This window comes from Falco naumanni, chromosome 5, assembly GCF_017639655.2.
Source record: "Falco naumanni isolate bFalNau1 chromosome 5, bFalNau1.pat, whole genome shotgun sequence".
In the NCBI taxonomy this organism is placed as follows: domain Eukaryota; kingdom Metazoa; phylum Chordata; class Aves; order Falconiformes; family Falconidae; genus Falco; species Falco naumanni.
In genome coordinates, this window is record NC_054058.1 from 8,978,324 (window position 1) to 9,003,891 (window position 25,568).

General features: G+C 49.8%; 2 protein-coding genes across 5 annotated transcripts in view; one reads left to right on the forward strand and one right to left on the reverse strand.

The window, feature by feature from the left end:
• The window catches only part of A2M (alpha-2-macroglobulin), a 30,751-nt gene extending 21,051 nt beyond the window's left edge, over positions 1-9,700 (forward strand). Inside the window, exons 23-36 of one of the 2 annotated variants that reach the window (XM_040595057.1) lie at positions 127-210; positions 598-774; positions 1,283-1,367; positions 2,494-2,650; positions 2,982-3,056; positions 3,346-3,511; positions 4,474-4,697; positions 5,272-5,490; positions 5,790-5,917; positions 6,284-6,374; positions 7,103-7,171; positions 7,564-7,666; positions 8,424-8,465; positions 9,237-9,416. In XM_040595057.1, coding sequence (XP_040450991.1) covers positions 127-210; positions 598-774; positions 1,283-1,367; positions 2,494-2,650; positions 2,982-3,056; positions 3,346-3,511; positions 4,474-4,697; positions 5,272-5,490; positions 5,790-5,917; positions 6,284-6,374; positions 7,103-7,171; positions 7,564-7,666; positions 8,424-8,465; positions 9,237-9,262 — 1,646 coding nt within the window. In that variant the 3' untranslated portion in view covers positions 9,263-9,416. Of the gene's footprint in view, positions 1-126; positions 211-597; positions 775-1,282; positions 1,368-2,493; positions 2,651-2,981; positions 3,057-3,345; positions 3,512-4,473; positions 4,698-5,271; positions 5,491-5,789; positions 5,918-6,283; positions 6,375-7,102; positions 7,172-7,563; positions 7,667-8,423; positions 8,466-9,236; positions 9,417-9,473 lie in introns of those variants that run through there. The other variant, XM_040595056.1, reaches the window with a different exon arrangement.
• A 3,866-nt stretch (positions 9,701-13,566) lies between these two features.
• Positions 13,567-25,568, reverse strand: part of LOC121089683 (alpha-2-macroglobulin-like) — a 38,922-nt gene continuing 26,920 nt past the window's right edge. For all 3 annotated transcript variants that reach the window (XM_040597100.1, XM_040597099.1, XM_040597098.1), the window contains exons 22-36: positions 24,667-24,718; positions 24,043-24,126; positions 23,739-23,915; positions 22,779-22,863; positions 22,114-22,270; positions 21,751-21,825; positions 20,575-20,740; positions 19,389-19,612; positions 18,596-18,814; positions 18,169-18,296; positions 17,712-17,802; positions 16,915-16,983; positions 16,420-16,522; positions 15,621-15,662; positions 13,567-13,872 (exon numbers count right to left, since the gene is read on the reverse strand). In XM_040597100.1, the coding sequence (XP_040453034.1) occupies positions 13,847-13,872; positions 15,621-15,662; positions 16,420-16,522; positions 16,915-16,983; positions 17,712-17,802; positions 18,169-18,296; positions 18,596-18,814; positions 19,389-19,612; positions 20,575-20,740; positions 21,751-21,825; positions 22,114-22,270; positions 22,779-22,863; positions 23,739-23,915; positions 24,043-24,126; positions 24,667-24,718 (1,698 nt within the window). In that variant the 3' untranslated portion in view covers positions 13,567-13,846. The remainder of the gene's footprint in view (positions 13,873-15,620; positions 15,663-16,419; positions 16,523-16,914; positions 16,984-17,711; positions 17,803-18,168; positions 18,297-18,595; positions 18,815-19,388; positions 19,613-20,574; positions 20,741-21,750; positions 21,826-22,113; positions 22,271-22,778; positions 22,864-23,738; positions 23,916-24,042; positions 24,127-24,666; positions 24,719-25,568) is intronic.

Genomic DNA, 25,568 nt, shown 5'->3' on the forward strand with positions numbered 1-25,568 from the left:
ATAGTCAGGGAAAAACGAAGTGACTGAAGTCAGGGCATTTCTAATAGGAAGCGTTCCTGTTGTTTCACTGTGTCTCCCTCCCCTTGGGACTGCACTGAAGCTGTTTGGGACTTGTTTCTCTCTCAGGAGTGCCTGTGAAAGAGAAGTTTTCCCTGTTGCTACCCTCAAATGTGGTACAAGACTCAGGCAGAGCATATTTCTCAGTGCTGGGTGAGTGAGCAGCCTGGCAGAAGAACCATATGCTGTTTTTATCTCTGTGTTGGCCTCCTACCTCACAGCTTTTTCTTCTGGTTTCCAGCACACCTCACTCCTGTCTCATCTCTTCTGTCTTGAGCATCTTCCCTTCCAGTTGTGCTCTTCCTTTTCCCGTTTCTGCATGTCCTTTTATTCAGAGTTCTCTTCTAGTTTCCTAAATTTTCTCTCATTTACCTTTTTCCATTTTCTTTGATGTTCTGTTTCATTCAAGGATCTTTATAGATCCAGATTTTTTTTGTGTTTCTCTGCCATCTTCTGCTTCTCTCATTCAGTATCTCCCTCTGATTCTGATAGCCAGCTCTGAGTATTATTAATATCCCTCTGCTATTTCCTGCTTCCCAGGTGACATCATGGGCACTGCCATGCAGAACCTGCACCAGCTCCTGCAGATGCCGTTTGGCTGTGGGGAGCAGAACATGGTCCTGTTTGCACCCAACATCTACGTCCTGGACTACCTGAACAAGACAGGGCAGCTGAGTGAGGAGGTCAAATCCAAGGCCATTGGATACTTAGTGAGCGGTGAGCTGGGACATGGCTTTTGCTTCTGCTTTGGCTTTTTTCCAGATACTACCTGGGATGGTTCCGTCAAATGTTGGGCAGACATGGAAAGAGAGCTTCTCTCATACACAGATGTCTCTGCTGTGTGCCTGACAAGGCCCTTCACTGGTTTTTCCTTTATAGTTTTCTGTTACTTAAGCATTAGAGTACCTGATCATTGCACCCACTTTTCTCTGCTCTGTCTTGGGTTGCAATGCAGTGCAGAGCTGTCAGATGACCTGCTACAGTGACTTGTCTGTTGTCATCAACATGTCCTGCCTTCTTTCTGAAGAACAGCAGGTGTTGCTTGTCCTCATGCAGTGCAAGCAGTGCGTGGAGGTGGGGATGTAACGGTACTTCTCATTAGCTAGGATAGGACTGACCTACTCTTCTCTCTTTTGCCTTCACCGATACAGCTGTTTTTCTGTTTCCCCTTCCCTCAGCAGACTTTCTTTGGCATCTGAATTTTGCTTTAACTCTCCATATGCAGGTTATCAGAGGCAGCTGAACTACAAGCACCCAGATGGCTCTTACAGTACCTTTGGACCACGTTATGGACAGCAGGGGAACACCTGGTGAGATTTCAATGTTGCCTGTGCCTCCCCTATATGCTTTTCTTTCTCACCTACACATTTATAATAAATGCTGCATGACAGTAATGCTGTTGCAGACCAGCAGTCTTTCCAGTGGTCCCTGCACTGCCTTCTATTTGATGAAATAGGCTGCATCAGCCAGTTACGTAGCTGAAGCACATCCTCCCACCAGCAGGCATGAGGACCATGGCAGAAAAGAAGGAAATGGAGATAAATCAGGGAAAAAGCATAGCAGGGATTTCACATCCTGACTGAGAAGGGCTGAAGAGTTGCAGTGGCAGCTCTTCTAGACTAGCATCTGCTGAGAAGGCTGCTGGGAAAGGTGTTTCTAGATAAGTGGAAAGGATGATAATCCAACAGCAGTGCTGTATGTTTTATTCCAAGAATGTTTGTGTGTTACTAAGCAATGGCAGCCTGGAGGACTGTATGTGTTGCCAATGTGACTTACTGAAAAGTTTTGAGTTGTTTCAGCATATCTTTGTCATACATTTTCAACTTTAGGTAAGGATAAGAATGGATGATTTAATCACCTTTGGTTTGCTTTTAGTTTCCGAAACAGTACTTGGCTCCTGATGGTATGTTGGCTTCTCCATAATTGCTTGTAACAACACTAGCAAAAACTCTTTTGACATGTTCTTCTTTATTTTTAAACTCTGAGGAGTTCTGGGAAACCCATGAGGCATGGATTTCTAGTGCAAGAGTCCTGTCAGTAGATCCATGAGCTAACAGGGATTTAATTATTCTACATTGTCATTTTGAGTACTATTGTTACTCAAGTGTTGAGCTAACTGGCATGCAATTCTCTACTTTTTCCAAAGAGATTTTTTTCAGATATAGTTCAACAATCACTGTCCTTCAAACTGTAGCCTCAACACAAAGGGATCACAGAGTTTGTGGTCCAAGAGAGGGACAAGAGATCAAGGTAGGAAGCAGGTTTTTGAATGATTTTTTGAGGTGAAGATATAAAATATATGTGATCTGACTAATTGGCTCACAGTTCCCAGGCCTTCTTGCCTTTCTCCAGAAAAATGATGTCCACATGGGCCCTGTCACCTGAGATGAACACAAGGCCTGCTCAGGCTTCCACATTGCTCTTTCTTCCTTTCAGGCTCACGGCCTTTGTCCTCAAGTCCTTTGCCCAGGCCCGGCCTCACATCTTCATAGATGAGAAGCACATCCAGGATGCTTTGGTCTGGCTGTCTTACAAACAGAAGGAGAATGGCTGTTTCCACAGTTCTGGGACACTCCTGAACAATGCCATGAAGGTAATGTGTCCGCCTGGTTGGTTTTTTGTGAGGCTAGAACTCAACCATAAGTCAGATGGGTCCAGCTGAGCTTCTCGAGCATACACGCAGACGGGAAATTCCCATGTCAATGGGAGTCAGACGGCATTCGGTATGATTGCCACGATAGGAAGGAGAACGAAGTCTAACCTGCACTTTGGAAGTGGTATTGATACCTCCACATCAGCTGCAAGGGGGAAGAGGCAAGCTAAGAGTCTACAATGCAGGATAAAGCATTCCCACTGGAGTGGGAGAAAAGACTGAAGGTAAGAAGCTAGGTGGGGTCACCATCTACCTTTGTGTTTCCCTGCAGGGAGGCGTGGACAACGAGGTGTCACTGACGGCCTACATTACTATTGCATTGCTGGAGATCCCTCTGCCTATAACTGTACGTGGCTGCACCCCTATTCTTGAGTCAGTTATGTTGTGTCAGTCTATGACGACACACTACAGCCTAGAATTTGCTCCAGATTGCAAAAAGGACTGGGTTGTTGAGCCCTGTGTTAAAAGAATCATGAGGTGTCAATTTTGACATTTCTGGAACACATTGTACCCTACTTGTTCCTAGACCTCATTCTGGCAGACGCCTCCTCAGAGTTCATTGGAATGATGTGCCATTAGTAAGGCAAAACCCTAATTTCTCCCCAGACTTCTAATCATAGGTTATCTCTCCCCAGCACTCAGTGGTGCGTAATGCTCTCTTCTGCCTGGAAACAGCAGCAGATGAGAAAGAAAACCACGTGTACACCAAGGCTCTGATGGCATATGCCTTCTCCCTGGCAGGCAAGGAGGACAAGCGGAAGGCATTGCTTGGCTCACTTGAAAAAGAAGCTGTGAAAAAGGGTGAGTGCTCCAGGCGGGACATCTCTTTCACTGGCATAAGATCTTCCCTTGAGAAAAAAATGGCTTTGGCTGGCGGGCCAATGGCTGTAGGAACTGGCTTGTGTGGGTAAGGAAAGGTGGAGGGAGAGGAAAGACTTGTGCAACGGGGTTGCATTTTTGAGAGCTCCCTTTCAGTGCCCAGTCCTACTTCTGTGCTCCAAGGGAGTTCATCAGGCACCATCCCCACCAGTGCTGCACTAAAGGATAGCTCTGCTAGCATCTCTCCTCAGTCAGCTCCTCTTGCCGCACTACGCACTGCTTAGCAAAGGCTTAGCGAAGTTTATGGCCACTCCTTCCTCCAGTGCATGTGCTCAACAGAGAACAAAGTTGACCGTGCACGGCACAAGACATGATAAATCAGAGATGAGCTGGTTGTGTTGAGAGAGAAAACAAACGTGCACCTCATTTTGGAGGCCTTAGCATAAGTTCTAAGTCTTGCGGGAAATCACGTAATGACTCGGAAGCGCCCTGCCAGAGTCAGGCCGGACAGTGGGTTTGCCCCAGCATTGGGTAGCAGGGTTGTGAAGGAAGAATGGCCAGCACCTTTTGCCTTCTCTGCCTGCAGGTTGACTGTCAAGCCCTGGTCACATTCTTTGGGTCACTTTGCCTCACAGAGCTTGTCACTGCCCAATGCCGGCAGCTTGACTCAACAAGGGAAGGAGTGCCAGCCTGGTGCTCTGCTGGTGCTCAAGCCCATGAATGTCTGTGTGAATCTGGAGTCTAGGACAAAGTGGTCTCAGCGGTCTCAGACTAGTCGCAGCAAGCAGAGAGCTGTCTAACACTTCCCATTTCATCCCACATGACAGATGCGTCCTGGAGGCTCCGTCCTCCCAGCTGGACTGGCAGCAGACGAAGGACTCCCTTGCAATAATTACTACTAACTGCTTGTTGTCTTGTCTCCACGCTCCCTGCCTCCTGGAAAGATGGGTCTGTTCATTGGCAGCGGCCTGGGAAAGAGCCAGAGGTTGATCTCCCGTACTATCGCCACCGAGCTCCCTCTGCCGAAGTGGAGATGACAGCCTACGTGCTGCTTGCTCACCTCACCACGCAGCCAGCACCTTCCCAGGAGGAGCTGTCATTCGCATCTCTCATTGCAAAGTGGATCAGCGGTCAACAGAACCCCAACGGAGGCTTCTCCTCCACCCAGGTGAGCCGCTTCCCTCCTGCGACCTCACACATCAACGTCAGAAGACGAGAAGTGCCGGAGATGCAGGTGGGAGCCCAGTAAGGTTTGCCAGGGCAGGGGCTGTAGCCCTGCGATATTTACCATGGTTGCCACGTCCCCAAGAGGCTAGAGGCCAGTATCTCAGGTAACGCTTCTGGAAATGACGGATGCTTTGATTAATGACCTGTTTTTCCTGACGCAGTGGGGCAGGACAGTAGGGACACAAGGGACGTGTGTCTGTGCCACTGGAGAGGGCTCCCACTGCAGTGTGTCGGTGCCCGTGAAGTTGCTGCTTCACCCTGTGGCAAGGGAGTGAAGGCTCCGCAGTGCTCCGTGCCCGGGAGCTCGGGGAACATGCAGCTGCTGTGCAGAGGACACAGGAAGGGAACGGGAATGCCCCAAAGCTGCTCTTCTCCTCTGTCCTTTCTACTTAAAACTGGAGAAAGTGAAGAACGGAGGGGAGGGTGCCTGATGACAGCAAAGGGCAGGCTGTGGGAGGACAGGCTGTGCAAAGGCTGACTGCATCCCCCTGGGAGCTGGGACCCGTCTCTTTCAGGACACAGTGGTGGCTCTCCAAGCCTTGTCCCTGTACGGAGCTGTCACCTATGCCAAGAGCGGAGCGGCCTCCAAAGTGACCCTGCGATCTGGAGGGGACTTTCAACAGGACTTCCAAGTGGATCCCACAAACCGGCTGCTGCTCCAGCGTGTGCCCCTGCCCCAGGTGCCAGGGGAGTACAGCACGGAGGTGTCTGGCGAAGGATGCGTCTACCTGCAGGTGAGGGGGATGGGGGCAGGTGCCATCCTAGGAGGGGAGCCCCTCACCAGGCAGCAGCCAGGGAGAGGGCGGAGGGGCAAGAGAGAGGGGAGAAGTGGGAGGGAATGCTCTGGGAGAGGGAAGAGGGCAAGGAGAGTAAAGATGGAGGAATCGTGGGAGGGAAAGAGGGAAGGATCTGCACTGTGGAGGTGTTGTGAGAAAGGGTGAAGTGGGGAGCCTGGGTGGGGAGAGGACGGTCTCTCTCACACGGTGAGCATGCAGGCACACACGCTCACACAGAGCTGCTGGCTTTCCTCTAGACAAGCCTGAGGTACAATGTGCAGCCCACGCAGGAGGATGCACCCTTCATGCTTCATGTGTACACAAGCCCAGAGACATGTGCGGACTCCAAAGCTCACAAGGTCTTTGACATAGGCATAAATGTCAGGTGAGTCTGTGTTTGGGTCTGAGCCTTCCTGAGACGCCATGGCAGCTGAGTTCTGGTGAGCTGGTTTGGAAGGCCTGGAGAAGCAGTGCAACCCTTTGAAAAGTGGGCAGGGAGCAGCTGGGCTGGGAGGAGAGACTGTGGAGGAAGGACGTGTCCTGCAGTGGTGGAGCTGTGTGGGCAGCCAGGGGCTGGGCAAGTGAGAGGCTGCGTAGGTGACTAGGAGACCCCGGCATAGCTGGAGAAGAAGGTGCTGGACCACTAGGATGTGGTGGGGTGCCGAGTGTTCCAGAAAAGTTGGAAATGCCCCCAGCAGTGCCCCCCGCTTTGGCTTGAGGTGCACTGAATCTTTGTTGCTTGGTTCCTCAGTTACACCGGGGAGCGCAATGGCTCCAACATGGTGATTGTTGATGTGAAGATGCTGTCAGGATTCATCCCTGTGAAGTCTTCCGTGAGGAAGGTAGGATGCTGTTTGTCAAACAACCTACATCCAGCTGCTTATATTCAAGACACCTTCCAAGTGTCTATAGCAAACCAGAGGGCTTCAGGGTTGGAATGAGCTTGATCTCGCCACTGTCATCTGCATATTTGCCTTGTACAGTGTTCTCTTTTCAGACCTGCCTTAAGGCCAGCACAAGGGGAGACAATATGGTGAATCTAGGAAAAATAGATTAAGTAACTTTTTCTTTGGACTGATGGTGCACCCTTTTATTATCACTGTGTTTCAGTAGCTCCCTAGAAGCACTGTTTGCATAGGACATTCAAAAGTAGTGCTGTTTTATTTTTCCCTCTGCTGATCTGACAACACCTTATAGCATTGTAACTGTTTAGGTCTTGGGTCACTATTTGACATGCTACACAGGTGCATGGTCTGGAAAATAAGGGCAATCATACGATGCTGCAGAACTAGCAAGTCAGAAGGAATGGATTTTCATAGAATTGTTTCATCACTGCTTGAAGCAGTGCTCAGTCCCTGCTGAGTTAGGCTGTACTTTGTCAGCCAGGATGGTGAAGGGAAGGTCTGGGGACTGTGATATCTAGCGGCACACCAAAGAGGCAGTTCCATGCTGCTCACTTAGTTCCCTGAGTACCCTGGTGTCTCATCCACAGTACATCCCATCTGTAGGGCTGTGCAAGGGGCACAGGGACACCAAACTCAATGGTAAAATCTTGGTCTTCTTTCTCCAGCTGGAAAGCCACCGCGTTATTGAACGCACAGAGCTGAGTACCAACCATGTCCTTGTATATCTGGAAAAGGTGAGTTTCCACCTAGGGTGAGGACGGGTCAGAAATACAGGCTTTGGGACATATGGTGACATGGGGAAAAAGACCGGGGACTCAAAACTACCACAGCTCTGCAAAGAATAGGACTGAATCTCATACTGACTTTTGCTGACCTTTCAGACTTACTGGTACTTCCCTCCCAGCCCTCAGCAGGCTTTCCCCCGACCCCACACACAGACCATGCCCCGACCCCCCACCAGCCAGAGCCTCCCCCAGCGTGGGGAAAGGCCCCAGGGTTCCCCCTTGCCCCTCAGCCAGGCCTGCAGCCCCCGCGCCCCCCAGGCCCAGCGCGGGGGCAGGGGAGAGCGAGGGAGCCCGGGGCAGTGCGGGGCTGCCCCTCAGCCTCCACCGCTTCCCTTCCCCAGCTGGGCAGCGAGACCCTCAGCTTCTCCTTCGCGGTGGAGCGGGACATCCCCGTGCAGGGCCTGAAGCCAGCTCAGGTGAAGGTCTATGACTACTATGAGACAGGTGAGTGTGGGGCTGGGGGTGCCCGTGGGACCGAGGGTGGGCAGTGGGCTGCGTGAAGGGGCACGGGAGCTGTGGGGACCCGCAGCTGTCCCTGGCCCGGGCCATCTCCCGTCCCCCCCATGCGAACATGGAGATGGTGAGCAGGTCTGGGTGGTGGTGACTCTGCGGGGATCCCTGCGTGGCTGCTCCTCACAGCAGAGCTGCTGTGCAGCCGTCCATCCTCCCCGGGGAGAGGGTGGAGGAAGCCAAACCCCCAGCCCTCCCACCGTGGTGCCTCCAAGGCCGGCCCTGCCTCGCCACAGAGAGGAGCCATCCCGTGGGGCAGAGCTGCAGGTGCCGGGGGTCCCGTGTTCAGGTCTGGCCCCAGAGCACAGCCGTGCCCTTGCTCCCAGCCAGTCCTGCCGCTCCTTGTGCCTCTGCTCTCCCGGATGCTGCTCCAGGGTGGCGGTGACCGAGTTGTCCCCACCCCACCCCAGTGTGTGCTGGGAGAAGGTGCCTCAGCAGCCCTTGGGCATGCTGGAGTGGAGACCTGATGGGGCCGCCAGCGCCGGGTGGCTCTGCCTTGCTGGGTGGCCTCTGGCCGTGGCTGGGGCTGGGGCTCCCTCCCACCCAGCTGGGATCTCTGGGGGCAAAGCTGGGGGTGGTGGCGGCAGCCTGCCGTGTGGCCTGGGAGGAGCATCTCTCTGGCACCCATCCCTCTACCAGGGCATCAAGGGGCTCTGACAGCCTGCTCTCTCCCTTCCATTCTGTTTTCCAGACGAATTTGCCACACAGGAGTACAGCGCTCCCTGCGCCACAGGTAGGGTGCACAGGAATAACTGAGATGTTGCAGCATGGGCTATTGCAGGTTGTCTCGAATGAGAGTCATTGCAGACCTTGGGTCTCCTCAGCCTGTGTATCTTCTCAGCTTTCATCTCCACGGTCCGTTGCAGTCTGGAGGCACGCCTCGGTGCAGCGGGGAAGGGCAAGGCCACCTGATGTCCTGTGTCCGGTTGGACGCAGCTTTCGTTTTGGTTCACTGAGAAGGGCAATCCCAGCATCACTGCCTTCACTCACACAGAGACACTTGTCTTTACCTCTGTCTGTGTGTCACATTGTACAAACAACACCGAAATCCCCTTGGGACTGAATACCACACTCAGCCTTTCGTGTCTCTGCCCTTTTCAGGGCCACGTTTGCCATGCTGCAGCCACAGAAGGCTACATGCATCTTGGTGAAGTTTTGATGTTACTCACGTCTTAGGTGGGGACCTTTCAAATTCTGCCCTGGGCTGCTTTTTGCCTTTCTTTGGGAAGTCCAGGTAGCTGAGAGAATGTGTACTAGGGTAGCTCATGTATCTCCAGTATAAATCTGCCTCCCTTCCCCTCTTTGTTGCATGGATATCTTGAACATGTCCAGCCATTCCCATTCTGTTATGTGCCCGCAACTGGGCATTTTTAGGTGAAGCAGTTTCCCAAGTTTTAACAGGGCTTTAACTCACATAACCACCAGAACACAGAGAAGATGTCCAGGGCTCTGGACACTGCTTCACCAGGACACTTACCTCTCTCTGTCTTTTTCCCACCTCCAGCCAAGGCTGAACAGGGAAATGTCTGAAGAGCACATCTTGTCTGGGCCTTGCTGGATCAGCTCGCGTGTCTCTGCCCCTAGAAGATCTTCTTGTTGAGGGAGGGCTACTGAAATGTTAGAGAAGGACACCTCAACAGCAAAAAGAAAGTAAAACTATAAATAAATTAAGTCTTGATTCTCATCAGATGACGCTGGCCTTATTTTTGGTACTGTGTCTTGTGTCTGCCCCCATCCACAGCTCAGACTCCGTGATGGCCTGAGATTTAAATCCAGAGCCATCCATGGCAAGGTGGTGTTTGGCAGCTCCTCAGGAATACCAAAAAGCAGACAGCTTTTGGCAGTGAGGAGGTTTGTCTCCAGGAGGAGAGGAAATCCTACCTGATCCATTACACGCTGGAAGCTTGGCTCCCTGCCTCTAAAAGCGAGTGTTTTCTGCAAGATAATCCTTGAACACAAACCTCTGATTGCACATTGCCTTTGATCTCACTGTGAACTCACTGCTATGAGCTGGAAGGACAGTGTGAGCCTGTCCAATCTGATCTTTCATGGCAAGCCAGACAGAAGTGAAGGGAAGACCTGTGAACTTTCCCATTCTAGTGGTGAAGATATTGCTTGTTTCTAAACAGTTGAAGTGAAATCAGAGAGGGACTGGGAACTTAACAGTGTCATTCATAGAATGGTAGAATTGTTTAGGTTGGAAAAGACCTTCAAGATCATAGAGTCCAACCATCCACTTAGCACTGCCGAGTCTACCACTAAGCCATATCCCTGAGCACCACATCTACATGTCTTTAAACATCTCCAAAGATGGTGATTCCACCACCTCACTAGGCAGCCTGTTCCAGTGCTTGGCAACCCTTTTGATGAAGAAATTTTTCACAACACCCAATCTAAACCTCCCCTGGTACAACTTGAGGCCATTTCCTCTTGTCCTATTGCTTGTTACTTGGGAGGAGAGACCAACACTCACCTGCCTACAACCTCCTTTTGGGTAGTTGTAGAGAGCAATAAGGTCGCCCCTGAGCCTCCTTCTCTCCAGGCTAAACAACCCCGGTTCCCTCAGCGCTTCTCATAAGACTTGTGCTCCAGACCCTTCACCAGCTTCGTCGCCCTTCTCCGGACATGCTCCAGCACCTCAAGGTCTTTCTTGTAGTGAGGGGCCCAAAACTGAACACGGTATTCAAGGTGTGGCCTCATCAGTGCTGAGTACAGGGAGAAGATCACCTCCCTGGTCCTGCTGGCCACACTGTCTCAGATACAGGCCAGGACACTATTGGCCTTCTTGGCCACCTGGGCACACTGCCGGCTCATGTTCAGCTGGCTGTTAACCAACACCGCCAGGTCTTTTTCCCCCAGGCAGCTTTCCAGTCACTCTTCCCCAAGCCTGTAGTGTTGCATGGGGTTGTTGTGACCCAAGTGCAGGACCTGGCATTTCTCCTTGTTGAACCTCATACAATTGGCCTTGGCCCATTGATCCAGCCTGTCCAGATCTCTCTGCAGAGCCTTCCTACCCTCAAGCAGATCAGAACTGCCCCCTCCAACTTGGCATTGTCTGGAAATTTCCTGCGGGTGCACTCGATCTCCTTGTCCAGATCATTAATAAAGATGTTGGACAGAACTGGCCCCAGTACTGAGCCTTGGGGAACACCACTGGTGACCGGTCACCAACTGGATGTAACTCCATCCACCCCAACTCTTTGGGCCTGGCCATCGGCCAGTTTTTTAACCAGTGAACAGTACATCCATCTGAGCCATGAGCAGCCAGTTTCTCCAGGAGAATGCTGTGGGAGATAGTGTCAAAGGCCTTTCTAAAGTCTAGGTAAACAACACTCACAGCCTTTCCCTTGTCCACTAAGCAGGTCACCTTGTCATAGAAGGAGATGAGGTTAATGAAGCAGGACCTGCCTTTCAGAAACCCATGCTGACCGACCCTGAACACCACTGGGTTGTCCTGTATGTGCCATGTGATGGCACTCAGGACAATCATAGAATTTCAACCAAGAACCACCTTATGAGCCAAACCACTTGCATTTTTCATGAGAACTTTATCCTCTCCCTCTCAGTGGAGGCCTGTAGGTCTCTTTTGGGTTTTTCTATTAGTAATGTTATAAAGTGGTTTGGGTTTTTTTCTCCTTCACAACTAGGCTTACAGTGTTTCAGCAGAATTCAGAGGGGATGCCCTGGATTCCCATCGGGTAGTTTGGGTTAAACTTTTCACATGTCAGTTTTCCAAATGATCATATTGTCTCTAGTCTAGATCTCTCCCAGGGATGGAGAGGCAATCAGCCTTAGCTCAGTAGGTCATATGGCACCCTGCATATTTTATTTACATGGTTCTGTGTGCAGAGGTGCCTTTGATCCTGCCAATGTAAGCACAAGCAAACACACATATAGGAGTCCCTCACACAGCTCCTTTCATGTACACAGACCCAGGTTGTCAAAAAAATAATTCACTGCTGCAGCAAAGAACTTTTATTTGTTTCAGTGACGCTGAAGCTCTTAGCATAGGTGTCTCAAGACTCTCTTTCCCCTTCATGAGCTACTATTCCTCACTGTGTGAGGAAAGCAGTTTACTCTGGCCCCTTTCATAGCTGTTCCCCTGCTATGGGGTCATGAGAGACTGACTGTGCCAGAGAGACATGGTCCTACTGTTAGTTAGGGGCAACCAGTTCAAAAGTGCCAGGTCTGCAAACTTGTACATACAAACCCAGGTCTGCAAATACAGACCTTCCTTTACAGTGGGCTGTAGGTGGGTGCTAACAGCTCCTTCATTTTCATTTACTTTCTGGTGAGTACTCTACATGTTATGTACATGGTTATGGTGTTGGATCTCTTCTGCCTCAAATGCAACAAAGTGATCATCATGATAATTTAATTCAGAAGTCTGTAAAATCACTGGAGTATGTTCAATTCACAAAATTTTGATAATGGCTTTCGACCATGGAAACAGTTAATGTTTTGCTGCTGCCTTATAAATTAGACATCATCTAACTGTTGCCCATGGGCAGCCATAACACTTGTCTTTTGGGGCTCCCTGGCTGGCTTCTACATCTCTCTACTTGACTAGGCTGTGAATCATCAATCACATACTTGCAGGTCCTCCAGGGCATACCACATAAGAAACTTCAACAAGGCTACCTTAAAGAAGTACGGGAATGTCTGAATATTGAATTTCCATCCCCAAGGAGCATGCATGTTATGCTTCAAAGGCAAATCACAATGGTCTAAAGTCAAAACAGTTTAATTCAGCAACTAAAAACCATGTTGCTTTGAGACCTTGGAAAAGTAATTCCCTTATAGCAGGAAATTAGGCGGTTTTACTATTTCTAAATCAAGACAAAATGCAATTAGTATTCATGGTTTATTAGAAATTTTGCTCAGCTTTCACTGAAGACAGTTCATTCCATAGAATTCTCTGAATATGAAGTGTCAAGAAGGTCTTGAGTGAGTAAATGCCAAACACCACAGGAGACAAGGTGTCACAATATTAATATCTAGCAAAAGAGATGATGAACTTTATTTGTTCTCAGTAATGCTGTTGGGATAGGCACACTAAAAAAACTGGATGGAACAACTAGCTGTGCATACTTTGGATAAACAATAAGCCATGATGCCTAACAATAAGCATTTCATGAGAATAAAGTCACATGAGATCTTTCTGTCATTCAAAAGTTTAAACCAGAAATTAATGGGACAAAACCAAGAAAAGAAGAACATTCCTAGAGATATGTAAGAGGATTATAGAGAGTTTGATCGAAGCAAGTCTATGATTTAAATAAATTTGCCATTTAAACTAGACTTAGGTAGTTAAGTTACTGGCAAACGTCATGAGCTTCTCCTTGGGAATGTCCCAGAAGCAGCAGGCACAAGATATGGAAGTTTCCATAAGAAGGCTCAAGCTTCAGCTGGAGAACAGGCCGTTATAAATTAGCAGCTGAAGGCATAATGCATGCACACATCCCTCCTACCCCTCCATGCACACTCTAATCTTAGAAGAGGACATACCGTCTATCTCCTTCCACTCTTCTACAACCAAGAAACAGTCCTGGAAGGGAAGTCTACGGGGCACATCACAGAGGCTGAATTTCATGTAACATTAGCTGACAATCTAGGCTGCTTACCAGTGGGAGACATGGACAGGCACCTGCAGAGACCAGTTCAATTAAGGTTATGGTTTCTAAGCCAGGGGAGAGAAATTGTTCTCAAGAAGTACCTGTCCTTTGTTGATTAGATAGGGTCTCAGATCGCAAGTCCAGAGTACATAACACTGAGAGGGCTACATTAGAAAGGCTGACCCCAACTTAAATCATTCTGTCCTCTCCTTTTAAAAAAAAAAAAAATTCCTCACTTTTCGTCCTTATTCCCGCACAAAGGCATGTCTGGATGAGATGTTCTTCGACATCATAAGAATCCAGGGAGATTAAAGCTGTGACTGGAGGCTGAGCAGGAAAAAACAGAATTGGGAATAAACTGTTCAAAACCCATTCATGAGTACAGTTAATTTATTTGTAAAGTTCATTTCCTATTCCTTGCAGGCACTATTTATCTGTCAGTCCATAGATGGTGGTGATGGTAGCTAGGCAGGGAAGTTCCAGCAACTGGGAGTGTTCTTCATGCATTGTCCTGGTCTACTTCCTCTGCAAGAATGGAAGAAGATGAGAAGGTAGAGGAGTTAAGAGAGATACGCCAGTTCCCTCTTTCAGGCTGAGAGACAGAGTGAGCAGAATGTGAGCTTGGGAGGCTAAGTTGTGTGTGAAGCAGAGTACAGGAGAGTGAGTTGCTGTTTGACCAGAGCTGAGGGTCATCCATAGCACTCAACACTCATGTCACCTTCAAAGCTATGTGAGGTTGAGAGAGGGCTGAGACTCTTTCTGACCCACTGGAAGAGATAAGCAGAGTGGGATTTGTCACAGCTGGGATGGACACAGGAGCACAGTACAAACAGGCAACAAGAATGTTTACTGCAGCAATGAGATGCTCTTAAAGTGTATTTATTTCTCTGCAGAGAGTAGAAGGGATCTGCTGCACCAGTACTATTCAGGGCAAGGATGGAAGCTTTCTGCTTTGCAACTGCTATCATCCTTTTAAGTCAGTGCAGACCACCTTTGGACACCTAGACCAGCGGATGGACCTCTTAACTAGCAACTTCCCACCATCCTTTCCAAGGAAGAGAAAAACTCTGCCTTTTAACAGACATGGGGAAGAATAGCCTAAAATCTAAAGTCTCCCCACTAGCCTCAGACTGGATAACCAGACCACACCAATATACACTTTGGGAATGCTTTACTGTCCACTCAGTGTCTGTCTTACAACTCATGTTTTTCCAGGAAGGGAGGCTGTAGGCCCAGAATCAGCAGAACACAGCCTGTACCTATGGACACAGTGCAGGTTAGCAAGGAGTATGGGGTGAAAGTGTGGGAGTTCAGGCTCTTTTCCAAGACATCAGATAAGAAAACAAAAGGACATAAATCTCACTGTTTAATACCAGGAAGAGACAAAGCTTTTGCCTTTCCCAAGTCCAAATCACTTTTTCTCTGCTCTCAGATGCCACAGTCATGCCTTGTGAAAAAACAGTTCCTAGGGTCTCAGTGCTTCCCAGAAGCCTCCATATTCCAAACACCTGAAACAGGGCAGCTGATGGGAAGTCACATATGCTAATCTTCATATTGGAAGACACAGGACAAAAGAAGTATCCTTGGTCAGGGCCTTCCACAGAAGCTCCTACATTACCTGTGCTCCAAACACAAAGCCAAGCACATGTGGTCTTGTACTGCAGAGAATCCCCCAAAGATCATAACCTCTCTGTCCTTCCAGCTCAGACTCCAAACCAAGACCGAGGGCTGGCTGCCTAGTGTCATGAGGAATACCTGCCTCATGGTAGGTCAGACCATGACATGCTTCTTTATGGGTTATCTTTTCATGGTCTTAATTTGCTCTGTTCCTTCAGACTGAGTGTTTTGGGGGAGGAATGTCCTGGGTGCTTTGAAGGAACCAAGTCCCCTCAGCATGATCCCACAGCTACACTATCTGGAGCTCTCAGGAAGGACCAGAGTTTACCTGAAATCTGAGACAATAAGCATGATATAAGAAACTTGAAATCAAAAAGTCCAGGGGGCAGCAACAGAACAATCGGGACACAAACTTCATTCAGGTCAGGAGAACTGGACTATGGAAACCACTGTGAGAATTCAGGAATGGTAGATTTTGAATGGTACAACAACATTGTGCCTTTTGTGCTCTCAGTTTTGCATACAAAATCTGTGCTTGTGAGTTGTGCCAAACTCATGCAAACTTGAGCAGAAAGACAGAAGCACTGGCTGGAAGAACAGAAATACAATGAAAAAGGTGTAGAGAACTGCAAAGGGAAGCACTTTCAGCACCCTACCTGTGGCGCAGGGAGCGCTGTACTCCTGTGTGGCAAATTCGTCTGGAAAACAGAATGGAAGGGAGAGAGCAGGCTGTCAGAGCCCCTTGATGCCCTGGTAGAGGGATGGGTGCCAGAGAGATGCTCCTCCCAGGCCACACGGCAGGCTGCCGCCACCACCCCCAGCTTTGCCCCCAGAGATCCCAGCTGGGTGGGAGGGAGCCCCAGCCCCAGCCACGGCCAGAGGCCACCCAGCAAGGCAGAGCCACCCGGCGCTGGCGGCCCCATCAGGTCTCCACTCCAGCATGCCCAAGGGCTGCTGAGGCACCTTCTCCCAGCACACACTGGGGTGGGGTGGGGACAACTCGGTCACCGCCACCCTGGAGCAGCATCCGGAACAGCAGAGGCACAAGGAGCAGCAGGACTGGCTGGGAGCAAGGGCACGGCTGTGCTCTGGGGCCAGACCTGAACACGGGACCCCCGGCACCTGCAGCTCTGCCCCACGGGATGGCTCCTCTCTGTGGCGAGGCAGGGCCGGCCTTGGAGGCACCACGGTGGGAGGGCTGGGGGTTTGGCTTCCTCCACCCTCTCCCCGGGGAGGATGGACGGCTGCACAGCAGCTCTGCTGTGAGGAGCAGCCACGCAGGGATCCCCGCAGAGTCACCACCACCCAGACCTGCTCACCATCTCCATGTTCGCATGGGGGGGACGGGAGATGGCCCGGGCCAGGGACAGCTGCGGGTCCCCACAGCTCCCGTGCCCCTTCACGCAGCCCACTGCCCACCCTCGGTCCCACGGGCACCCCCAGCCCCACACTCACCTGTCTCATAGTAGTCATAGACCTTCACCTGAGCTGGCTTCAGGCCCTGCACGGGGATGTCCCGCTCCACCGCGAAGGAGAAGCTGAGGGTCTCGCTGCCCAGCTGGGGAAGGGAAGCGGTGGAGGCTGAGGGGCAGCCCCGCACTGCCCCGGGCTCCCTCGCTCTCCCCTGCCCCCGCGCTGGGCCTGGGGGGTGCGGGGGCTGCAGGCCTGGCTGAGGGGCAAGGGGGAACCCTGGGGCCTTTCCCCACGCTGGGGGAGGCTCTGGCTGGTGGGGGGTCGGGGCATGGTCTGTGTGTGGGGTCGGGGGAAAGCCTGCTGAGGGCTGGGAGGGAAGTACCAGTAAGTCTGAAAGGTCAGCAAAAGTCAGTATGAGATTCAGTCCTATTCTTTGCAGAGCTGTGGTAGTTTTGAGTCCCCAGTCTTTTTCCCCGTGTCACCATATTTCCCAAAGCCTGTATTTCTGACCCGTCCTCACCCTAGGTGGAAACTCACCTTTTCCAGATATACAAGGACATGGTTGGTACTCAGCTCTGTGCGTTCAATAACGCGGTGGCTTTCCAGCTGGAGAAAGAAGACCAAGATTTTACCATTGAGTTTGGTGTCCCTGTGCCCCTTGCACAGCCCTACAGATGGGATGTACTGTGGATGAGACACCAGGGTACTCAGGGAACTAAGTGAGCAGCATGGAACTGCCTCTTTGGTGTGCCGCTAGATATCACAGTCCCCAGACCTTCCCTTCACCATCCTGGCTGACAAAGTACAGCCTAACTCAGCAGGGACTGAGCACTGCTTCAAGCAGTGATGAAAGAATTCTATGAAAATCCATTCCTTCTGACTTGCTAGTTCTGCAGCATCGTATGATTGCCCTTATTTTCCAGACCATGCACCTGTGTAGCATGTCAAATAGTGACCCAAGACCTAAACAGTTACAATGCTATAAGGTGTTGTCAGATCAGCAGAGGGAAAAATAAAACAGCACTACTTTTGAATGTCCTATGCAAACAGTGCTTCTAGGGAGCTACTGGAACACAGTGATAATAAAAGGGCGCACCATCAGTCCAAAGAAAAAGTTACTTAATCTATTTTTCCTAGATTCACCATATTGTCTCCCCTTGTGCTGGCCTTAAGGCAGGTCTGAAAAGAGAACACTGTACAAGGCAAATATGCAGATGACAGTGGCGAGATCAAGCTCATTCCAACCCTGAAGCCCTCTGGTTTGCTATAGACACTTGGAAGGTGTCTTGAATATAAGCAGCTGGATGTAGGTTGTTTGACAAACAGCATCCTACCTTCCTCACGGAAGACTTCACAGGGATGAATCCTGACAGCATCTTCACATCAACAATCACCATGTTGGAGCCATTGCGCTCCCCGGTGTAACTGAGGAACCAAGCAACAAAGATTCAGTGCACCTCAAGCCAAAGTGGGGGGCACTGCTGGGGGCATTTCCAACTTTTCTGGAACGCTCGGCACCCCACCACGTCCTAGTGGTCCAGCACCTTCTTCTCCAGCTATGCCGGGGTCTCCTAGTCACCTACGCAGCCTCTCACTTGCCCAGCCCCTGGCTGCCCACACAGCTCCACCACTGCAGGACACGTCCTTCCTCCACAGTCTCTCCTCCCAGCCCAGCTGCTCCCTGCCCACTTTTCAAAGGGTTGCACTGCTTCTCCAGGCCTTCCAAACCAGCTCACCAGAACTCAGCTGCCATGGCGTCTCAGGAAGGCTCAGACCCAAACACAGACTCACCTGACATTTATGCCTATGTCAAAGACCTTGTGAGCTTTGGAGTCCGCACATGTCTCTGGGCTTGTGTACACATGAAGCATGAAGGGTGCATCCTCCTGCGTGGGCTGCACATTGTACCTCAGGCTTGTCTAGAGGAAAGCCAGCGGCTCTGTGTGAGCGTGTGTGCCTGCATGCTCACTGTGTGAGAGAGACCGTCCTCTCCCCATCCAGGCTCCCCACTTCACCCTTTCTCACAACACCTCCACGGTGCAGATCCTTCCCTCTTTCCCTCCCACGATTCCTCCATCTTTACTCTCCTTGCCCTCTTCCCTCTCCCAGAGCATTCCCTCCCACTTCTCCCCTCTCTCTTGCCCCTCCGCCCTCTCCCTGGCTGCTGCCTGGTGAGGGGCTCCCCTCCTAGGATGGCACCTGCCCCCATCCCCCTCACCTGCAGGTAGACGCATCCTTCGCCAGACACCTCCGTGCTGTACTCCCCTGGCACCTGGGGCAGGGGCACACGCTGGAGCAGCAGCCGGTTTGTGGGATCCACTTGGAAGTCCTGTTGAAAGTCCCCTCCAGATCGCAGGGTCACTTTGGAGGCCGCTCCGCTCTTGGCATAGGTGACAGCTCCGTACAGGGACAAGGCTTGGAGAGCCACCACTGTGTCCTGAAAGAGACGGGTCCCAGCTCCCAGGGGGATGCAGTCAGCCTTTGCACAGCCTGTCCTCCCACAGCCTGCCCTTTGCTGTCATCAGGCACCCTCCCCTCCGTTCTTCACTTTCTCCAGTTTTAAGTAGAAAGGACAGAGGAGAAGAGCAGCTTTGGGGCATTCCCGTTCCCTTCCTGTGTCCTCTGCACAGCAGCTGCATGTTCCCCGAGCTCCCGGGCACGGAGCACTGCGGAGCCTTCACTCCCTTGCCACAGGGTGAAGCAGCAACTTCACGGGCACCGACACACCGCAGTGGGAGCCCTCTCCAGTGGCACAGACACACGTCCCTTGTGTCCCTACTGTCCTGCCCCACTGCGTCAGGAAAAACAGGTCATTAATCAAAGCATCCGTCATTTCCAGAAGCGTTACCTGAGATACTGGCCTCTAGCCTCTTGGGGACGTGGCAACCATGGTAAATACCGCAGGGCTACAGCCCCTGCCCTGGCAAACCTTACTGGGCTCCCACCTGGGTCTCCGGCACTTCTCATCTTCTGACGTTGATGTGTGAGGTCGCAGGAGGGAAGCGGCTCACCTGGGTGGAGGAGAAGCCTCCGTTGGGGTTCTGTTGACCGCTGATCCACTTTGCAATGAGAGATGCGAATGACAGCTCCTCCTGGGAAGGTGCTGGCTGCGTGGTGAGGTGAGCAAGCAGCACGTAGGCTGTCATCTCCACTTCGGCAGAGGGAGCTCGGTGGCGATAGTACGGGAGATCAACCTCTGGCTCTTTCCCAGGCCGCTGCCAATGAACAGACCCATCTTTCCAGGAGGCAGGGAGCGTGGAGACAAGACAACAAGCAGTTAGTAGTAATTATTGCAAGGGAGTCCTTCGTCTGCTGCCAGTCCAGCTGGGAGGACGGAGCCTCCAGGACGCATCTGTCATGTGGGATGAAATGGGAAGTGTTAGACAGCTCTCTGCTTGCTGCGACTAGTCTGAGACCGCTGAGACCACTTTGTCCTAGACTCCAGATTCACACAGACATTCATGGGCTTGAGCACCAGCAGAGCACCAGGCTGGCACTCCTTCCCTTGTTGAGTCAAGCTGCCGGCATTGGGCAGTGACAAGCTCTGTGAGGCAAAGTGACCCAAAGAATGTGACCAGGGCTTGACAGTCAACTTGCAGGCAGAGAAGGCAAAAGGTGCTGGCCATTCTTCCTTCACAACCCTGCTACCCAATGCTGGGGCAAACCCACTGTCCGGCCTGACTCTGGCAGGGCGCTTCCGAGTCATTACGTGATTTCCCGCAAGGCTTAGAACTTATGCTAAGGCCTCCAAAATGAGGTGCACGTTTGTTTTCTCTCTCAACACAACCAGCTCATCTCTGATTTATCATGTCTTGTGCCATGCACGGTCAACTTTGTTCTCTGTTGAGCACATGCACTGGAGGAAGGAGTGGCCATAAACTTCGCTAAGCCCTTGCTAAGCAGTGCGTGGTGCGGCAAGAGGAGCTGACTGAGGAGAGATGCTAGCAGAGCTATCCTTTAGTGCAGCACTGGTGGGGATGGTGCCTGATGAACTCCCTTGGAGCACAGAAGTAGGACGGGGCACTGAGAGGGAGCTCTCAAAAATGCAACCCCGTTGCACAAGCCTTTCCTCTCCCTCCACCTTTCCCTACCCACACAAGCCAGTTCCTACAGCCATTGGCCCACCAGCCAAAGCCATTTTTTTCTCAAGGGAAGATCTTATGCCAGTGAAAGAGATGTCCCGCCTGGAGCACTCACCCTTTTTCACAGCTTCCTTTTCAAGTGAGCCAAGCAATGCCTTCCGCTTGTCCTCCTTGCCTGCCAGGGAGAAGGCATATGCCATCAGAGCCTTGGTGTACACGTGGTTTTCTTTCTCATCTGCTGCTGTTTCCAGGCAGAAGAGAGCATTACGCACCACTGAGTGCTGGAAGGAGAGACAGACTGAGCTGGAGGAGACAGAGCGAATATTGTGGTTCATCTTAGAAGAACAGGAATTGGATGGTGGCTATGGACCTTTGACATTGCGACTACCCTGTCTGGCAAAGATTGTACCATTTTGTATCTCTTCCCCTTCAGGTCCAATACCTCATGGAAAAAATGGGCAGCCATACTCTTCCGGTAGAGTTAATGTCATCCATGTCACACTACTGAAAAAATAATTCCTTTTGCTGGTTCTTACTGTACAGGTAAAAACTTCCAACAGAAAATAGTGCCTACCACATTTGGAGCAGAGGGTTTACAGCAGTTTGGCAACCATCCTGGCTCAGCAGTCCTTCTGCTGCAATTCACACCCCAGTTCTACCTGTGCCACAAGCTTGTCTCACAAGGAGGGGATCACAGTCTTAGGGGTCAGAATGACCAAACCTACATTGCTTTAAACTGGCCTCAGGCTTTTCACAGACTACCATTTATGATATTCCCTATACCTATACCTTATCCCCCAAGCATTAAGGATGGGGATTTTGCATAAAACAATGTAGAAGAGGCAGAGAAAATGAGAACAAATCCCTGAGTGTGCCACCTTTTTTCAGAGACCCGTGCTCTTGTGCCAACTCAATAAGCCCATAGAAGTGGTTCAACAGGAATGTACTATTCCAACAATCAAAAGGAGATTTTTGTGGGTGTAGAAAAACCTATCTGGCTCATTTCAGAGATTCAACTATTACTTAACTCATTGTTGATTCAAGATGTACTCTTTTGTAGAAGCAAAGGCATGATTCTCCATGAAAGAACTCAGAAAAATATTAAGTGAAATGTGTATATGGGAGACAGGATTGGACAGGGGAGAAAAATGGAGGAAAAGTGTTATTCCAGTCTAGGTTTGAATGGATTGGATATTCAGACAGGATTTGTTCTTTCTAAATGTAAAGGGACCTGTCACTATTAGGTCAAGTTAGTACCATCTATGGCTTGGGTTGGGGTGCAGACACATACAGTTACAGGCAGAGGAATCTCCAGCAATGCAATAATGATGTAGGCTGTCAGCGTGATTTCATCATTCACTCCACCCTGCAGGGAATCACAAAAGTAGACATTGATCCCACACAGCACTACTGGATTCTCCCTGTGCTACATATCTACATCCTGCAGGGACAAATTCTTTCTAGCTTCCTTCTCATGGTAAGTGCTTCAGAAGATGCTGTTGGCTTCTCCCTGCTTCTGTGATAGCTCGTATATATAACTCCCCCTTCCTCCCCAACCCCAAGGTCTGAAATATCCGTGCTGGTTCCAGAGTTACTTATGGTTGAGTTCCAGCCCGACAAAGCCCAAATGGAGCCAACCAGGCGGACATGTTACCTTCATGGCATTGTTCAAGAGTGTCCCAGAACTGCGGAAACAGCCGTTCTCTTTCTGCTTTTGGGTGAGCCAGACCAAAGCATCCTGGATGTGCTTCTCATCTATGAAGATGTGAGGCCGGGCCTGGGCAAAGGACTTGAGTACAAAGGCCGTGAGCCTGAAAGTGACAGAGGGAACTGAAACATCCTGAGCAGGCCTTGTATCCATGAGAGGTCATTGGGTTCATGCGGACATCGCTGTTCTGGACTTGATCACAGTGGGCTGGTTGGAAAATGTGATCTAGCTTAGTGACTCAGTGACACAGGGACAATGCTAAATGGAGCCTGCCATTCATAGCCCTGAGGGCTACAAGGAGGTGGGCAATGGCACTCGGGATTCACCAGCATCTTCTGCTAACAAGAACTAGCACTGTGCAAGTCACCCTCACTTTTGCTGAAGAAGGGTGTCAGGGGAGGTAAGTAGCTATCAGTGCAGTGTTGCGGACCTAAATGGCATCTCCCTTAGCATCCTGCTCCATCATCCCACATGATTATTCTGTAATGTCATGATTATAATTTCATCTTCACCTCCATTTCAACCTCCACAATGACCAAGAACAAAAGAACACTGAGGAAAGGAAGACCATGACAAGCAGAAATGAGAAGCCAGTGTTACTGAAATCTTACCAGGTATTTCCAACTTGCCCATAACGGGGCCCAAAGGTGCTATAAGAACCATCCCAGTGTTTGTACTTCAATTGCCTTTGATACCCTGAAATGGAGAGTGGAAGAATATTTTAGCTGTCACTACTTTTCAAGGAGCCATGCAAAGGAAATGTAGCAGACACGGGGTGCAGGGTCCCCCCTACAATGGCACAAGTGGGAGCTACACTGCTCAGTGTTTCAGTGGAAGTTCAGGCAAACTCACAGCATTGAGTACCTCCATTCTTGTGCTATTCCTCTTTCCTAAAACACCTGGAAACTGGTTATCTGTGGTCGTTGCTGCTCTCTGCCCTAGACTTGATGAGGAGAGGTAAAAGTATCCCAGACTTGAGAGAAATGGGAGAACAGTTCCCAGGGAGCTGAATTACAAAAGTGATCCCACAGTAGATAGGGATTTAGAAAAGAGGGCAACTTCCACTGGGGGAAGTGCAATTTTTCTGTGAAATAACGGAGTAAACCCAGTCCGTTGTTAGTCAGCAGATACCCACTGTGTCCATATGTACGGGTGTTCTGTTTGCAAAGTGTCCTAACTAGTGTGTTAAAATTCTGGCCTAGACAAAGGCAAGTGACACTTTCTAAATCTTAATCCTAAGGAGGATCTCAGATCTACATAAGCAGCTGTCATGATTAATGGTTACAGTCTGATTTATGGATTTCATATATCCCTTTTTCTTATAGGGAAAACTCCTGAGTTATTGCCAGTCCTGGACTTTTTTCTATGTTCCTGTTTGGATGCTGTCCTCTCTCACCCTGCATATAGATACTGCATTATATACACCTGACCTACCACAGTATCATGTTCCTTTCCAGAGAATGCACTAGGACAGCCTCTCCCAGATCATACATGCCAGTGGCCAGTAGCGTCCTTATCCAGTTGCCAAGGGAAGGAATGAACAGAGAAGCAAAAGCCATGTCCCAGCTCACCGCTCACTAAGTATCCAATGGCCTTGGATTTGACCTCCTCACTCAGCTGCCCTGTCTTGTTCAGGTAGTCCAGGACGTAGATGTTGGGTGCAAACAGGACCATGTTCTGCTCCCCACAGCCAAACGGCATCTGCAGGAGCTGGTGCAGGTTCTGCATGGCAGTGCCCATGATGTCACCTGGGTAACGGGAAGATTTCCAGTTGAATTAGTACAGTTCAGGGTTTGCCAGCAGACTGAGCACAGCCTGAAGAAACACGGAAGTGTTTCAAAATAGCATGTGACACTTTAAGAATGCTTCACTTACCTAGTACTGAGAAATATGCTCTGGCTGAGCCATCAACCACAGTCTCTGGGAGAACCAGGGAGACTGGCTCTGATATTGACTTTTCTAGGATAAAAATCAGATCATTTTGGTTACAATTCCATATATATCTACACGCATGGGTAGCAGCTAGGAGGGTGAGACACCATCCCTAACACAGAGGTTTCCCGACTTCAACATATGCATTCATCAGCTGGCCTTGACTGACAAATACAATTTCCAGCCTATTTTTCTGGGCTTCTCTGCTTTGGTGGGTGGACCTGGCTTACTGCAGAGTCCAGTTTATGACTTTACACCCATTGAACGAAAGATATTAGAGACAACTCCATTAAATCCCAGATATTCTTTCCCTCAGGGACCTGATCAGCCTCAGTTCCTAAGAGATATGCTTCTGCCCCTGTAATTGCAAGAAGTATTACAGCCTCAGCTCTTCTCCTTTAGGAAGAATTGATTTAATTATCAGTTGGACATATATCTAGTTTGTCCAGTTTTATCAGATCCCTACACGTTTCTTTTCAGAGCGGAGCATTCACAAACCTTGTCTTCTCCCTTGGCCTTTTGTCTCTACCTCAGCAAAGGAAGTGTTAAAAAGCAAAAGGCCCTTACCAGATGCACAGAGCACAGAGTTGTAGGTAGTTTCCATCTCAATCCCTTCCGGCTTGGGGAAGAAGGCAAGGAAAAAAAGCAAAAAATGAGACACAACAACAACAAAAAAGGAAGAAATGTCAAGAGCGAAACTAAAAGAGACTAAGAAAATTTAATACATATAAGTTGTCCTGTGGTAGTAACCTCATTATACTGAAAAGTCTTTAGAAATTGCTTACAAAGTTTTTTTCCATGTGCTAAACTGAGAGTAATTGAGGACTGTAACATTCTGGCTAATTACAAGTATGAAATGTAATACATGTTATTTTCTTTCTTATTACCAAGAAAGGCTCTGCAGCTTTACAGGTTGTGATGCAGATAACACACAAGATGATGTTACCGACAGTGCTAATAGAGCCGCAGGGCTCTGTCTTCCAAGATGCTGCCCACCCTGGCCCAGTCTAGCAGGATTATTTGAACTGTGATGACAGCTGAGCGCCTGGGACACCAGTAGGATATGTATGTAAGAGCTTTGACAGGTGGCAACTAGAGAACTCCAATGCACCCAACAAGTGACGTTACAACACCCAAAATTTCAATACCTGCCACAGTCGACTGGTGATTGTATTCTTCTGTTTCAAAAACTTCAAGCCTAATTTTTGAAGTCAGAAAAGAAGCCCTATTTTCTGTTGAGTTGGTTGAAAACATTCTGCATAAATACTAGACACTATATATTGTCAGAGCGGGTTTTTTTTTCAGAGATATCTCTGCATCAACTTTTTAACTTCCTAATAGGAGGGTTCCCTTTGCTTCATTACTGGCTCCCAGCTTTTGCCAGCTGATTTTTTTTTCCAGCATGTAAACAATGTAAACTTCACTTTCCCACACAGTTAAAATATGTTGTCTCTCATTCTTCGTTATGG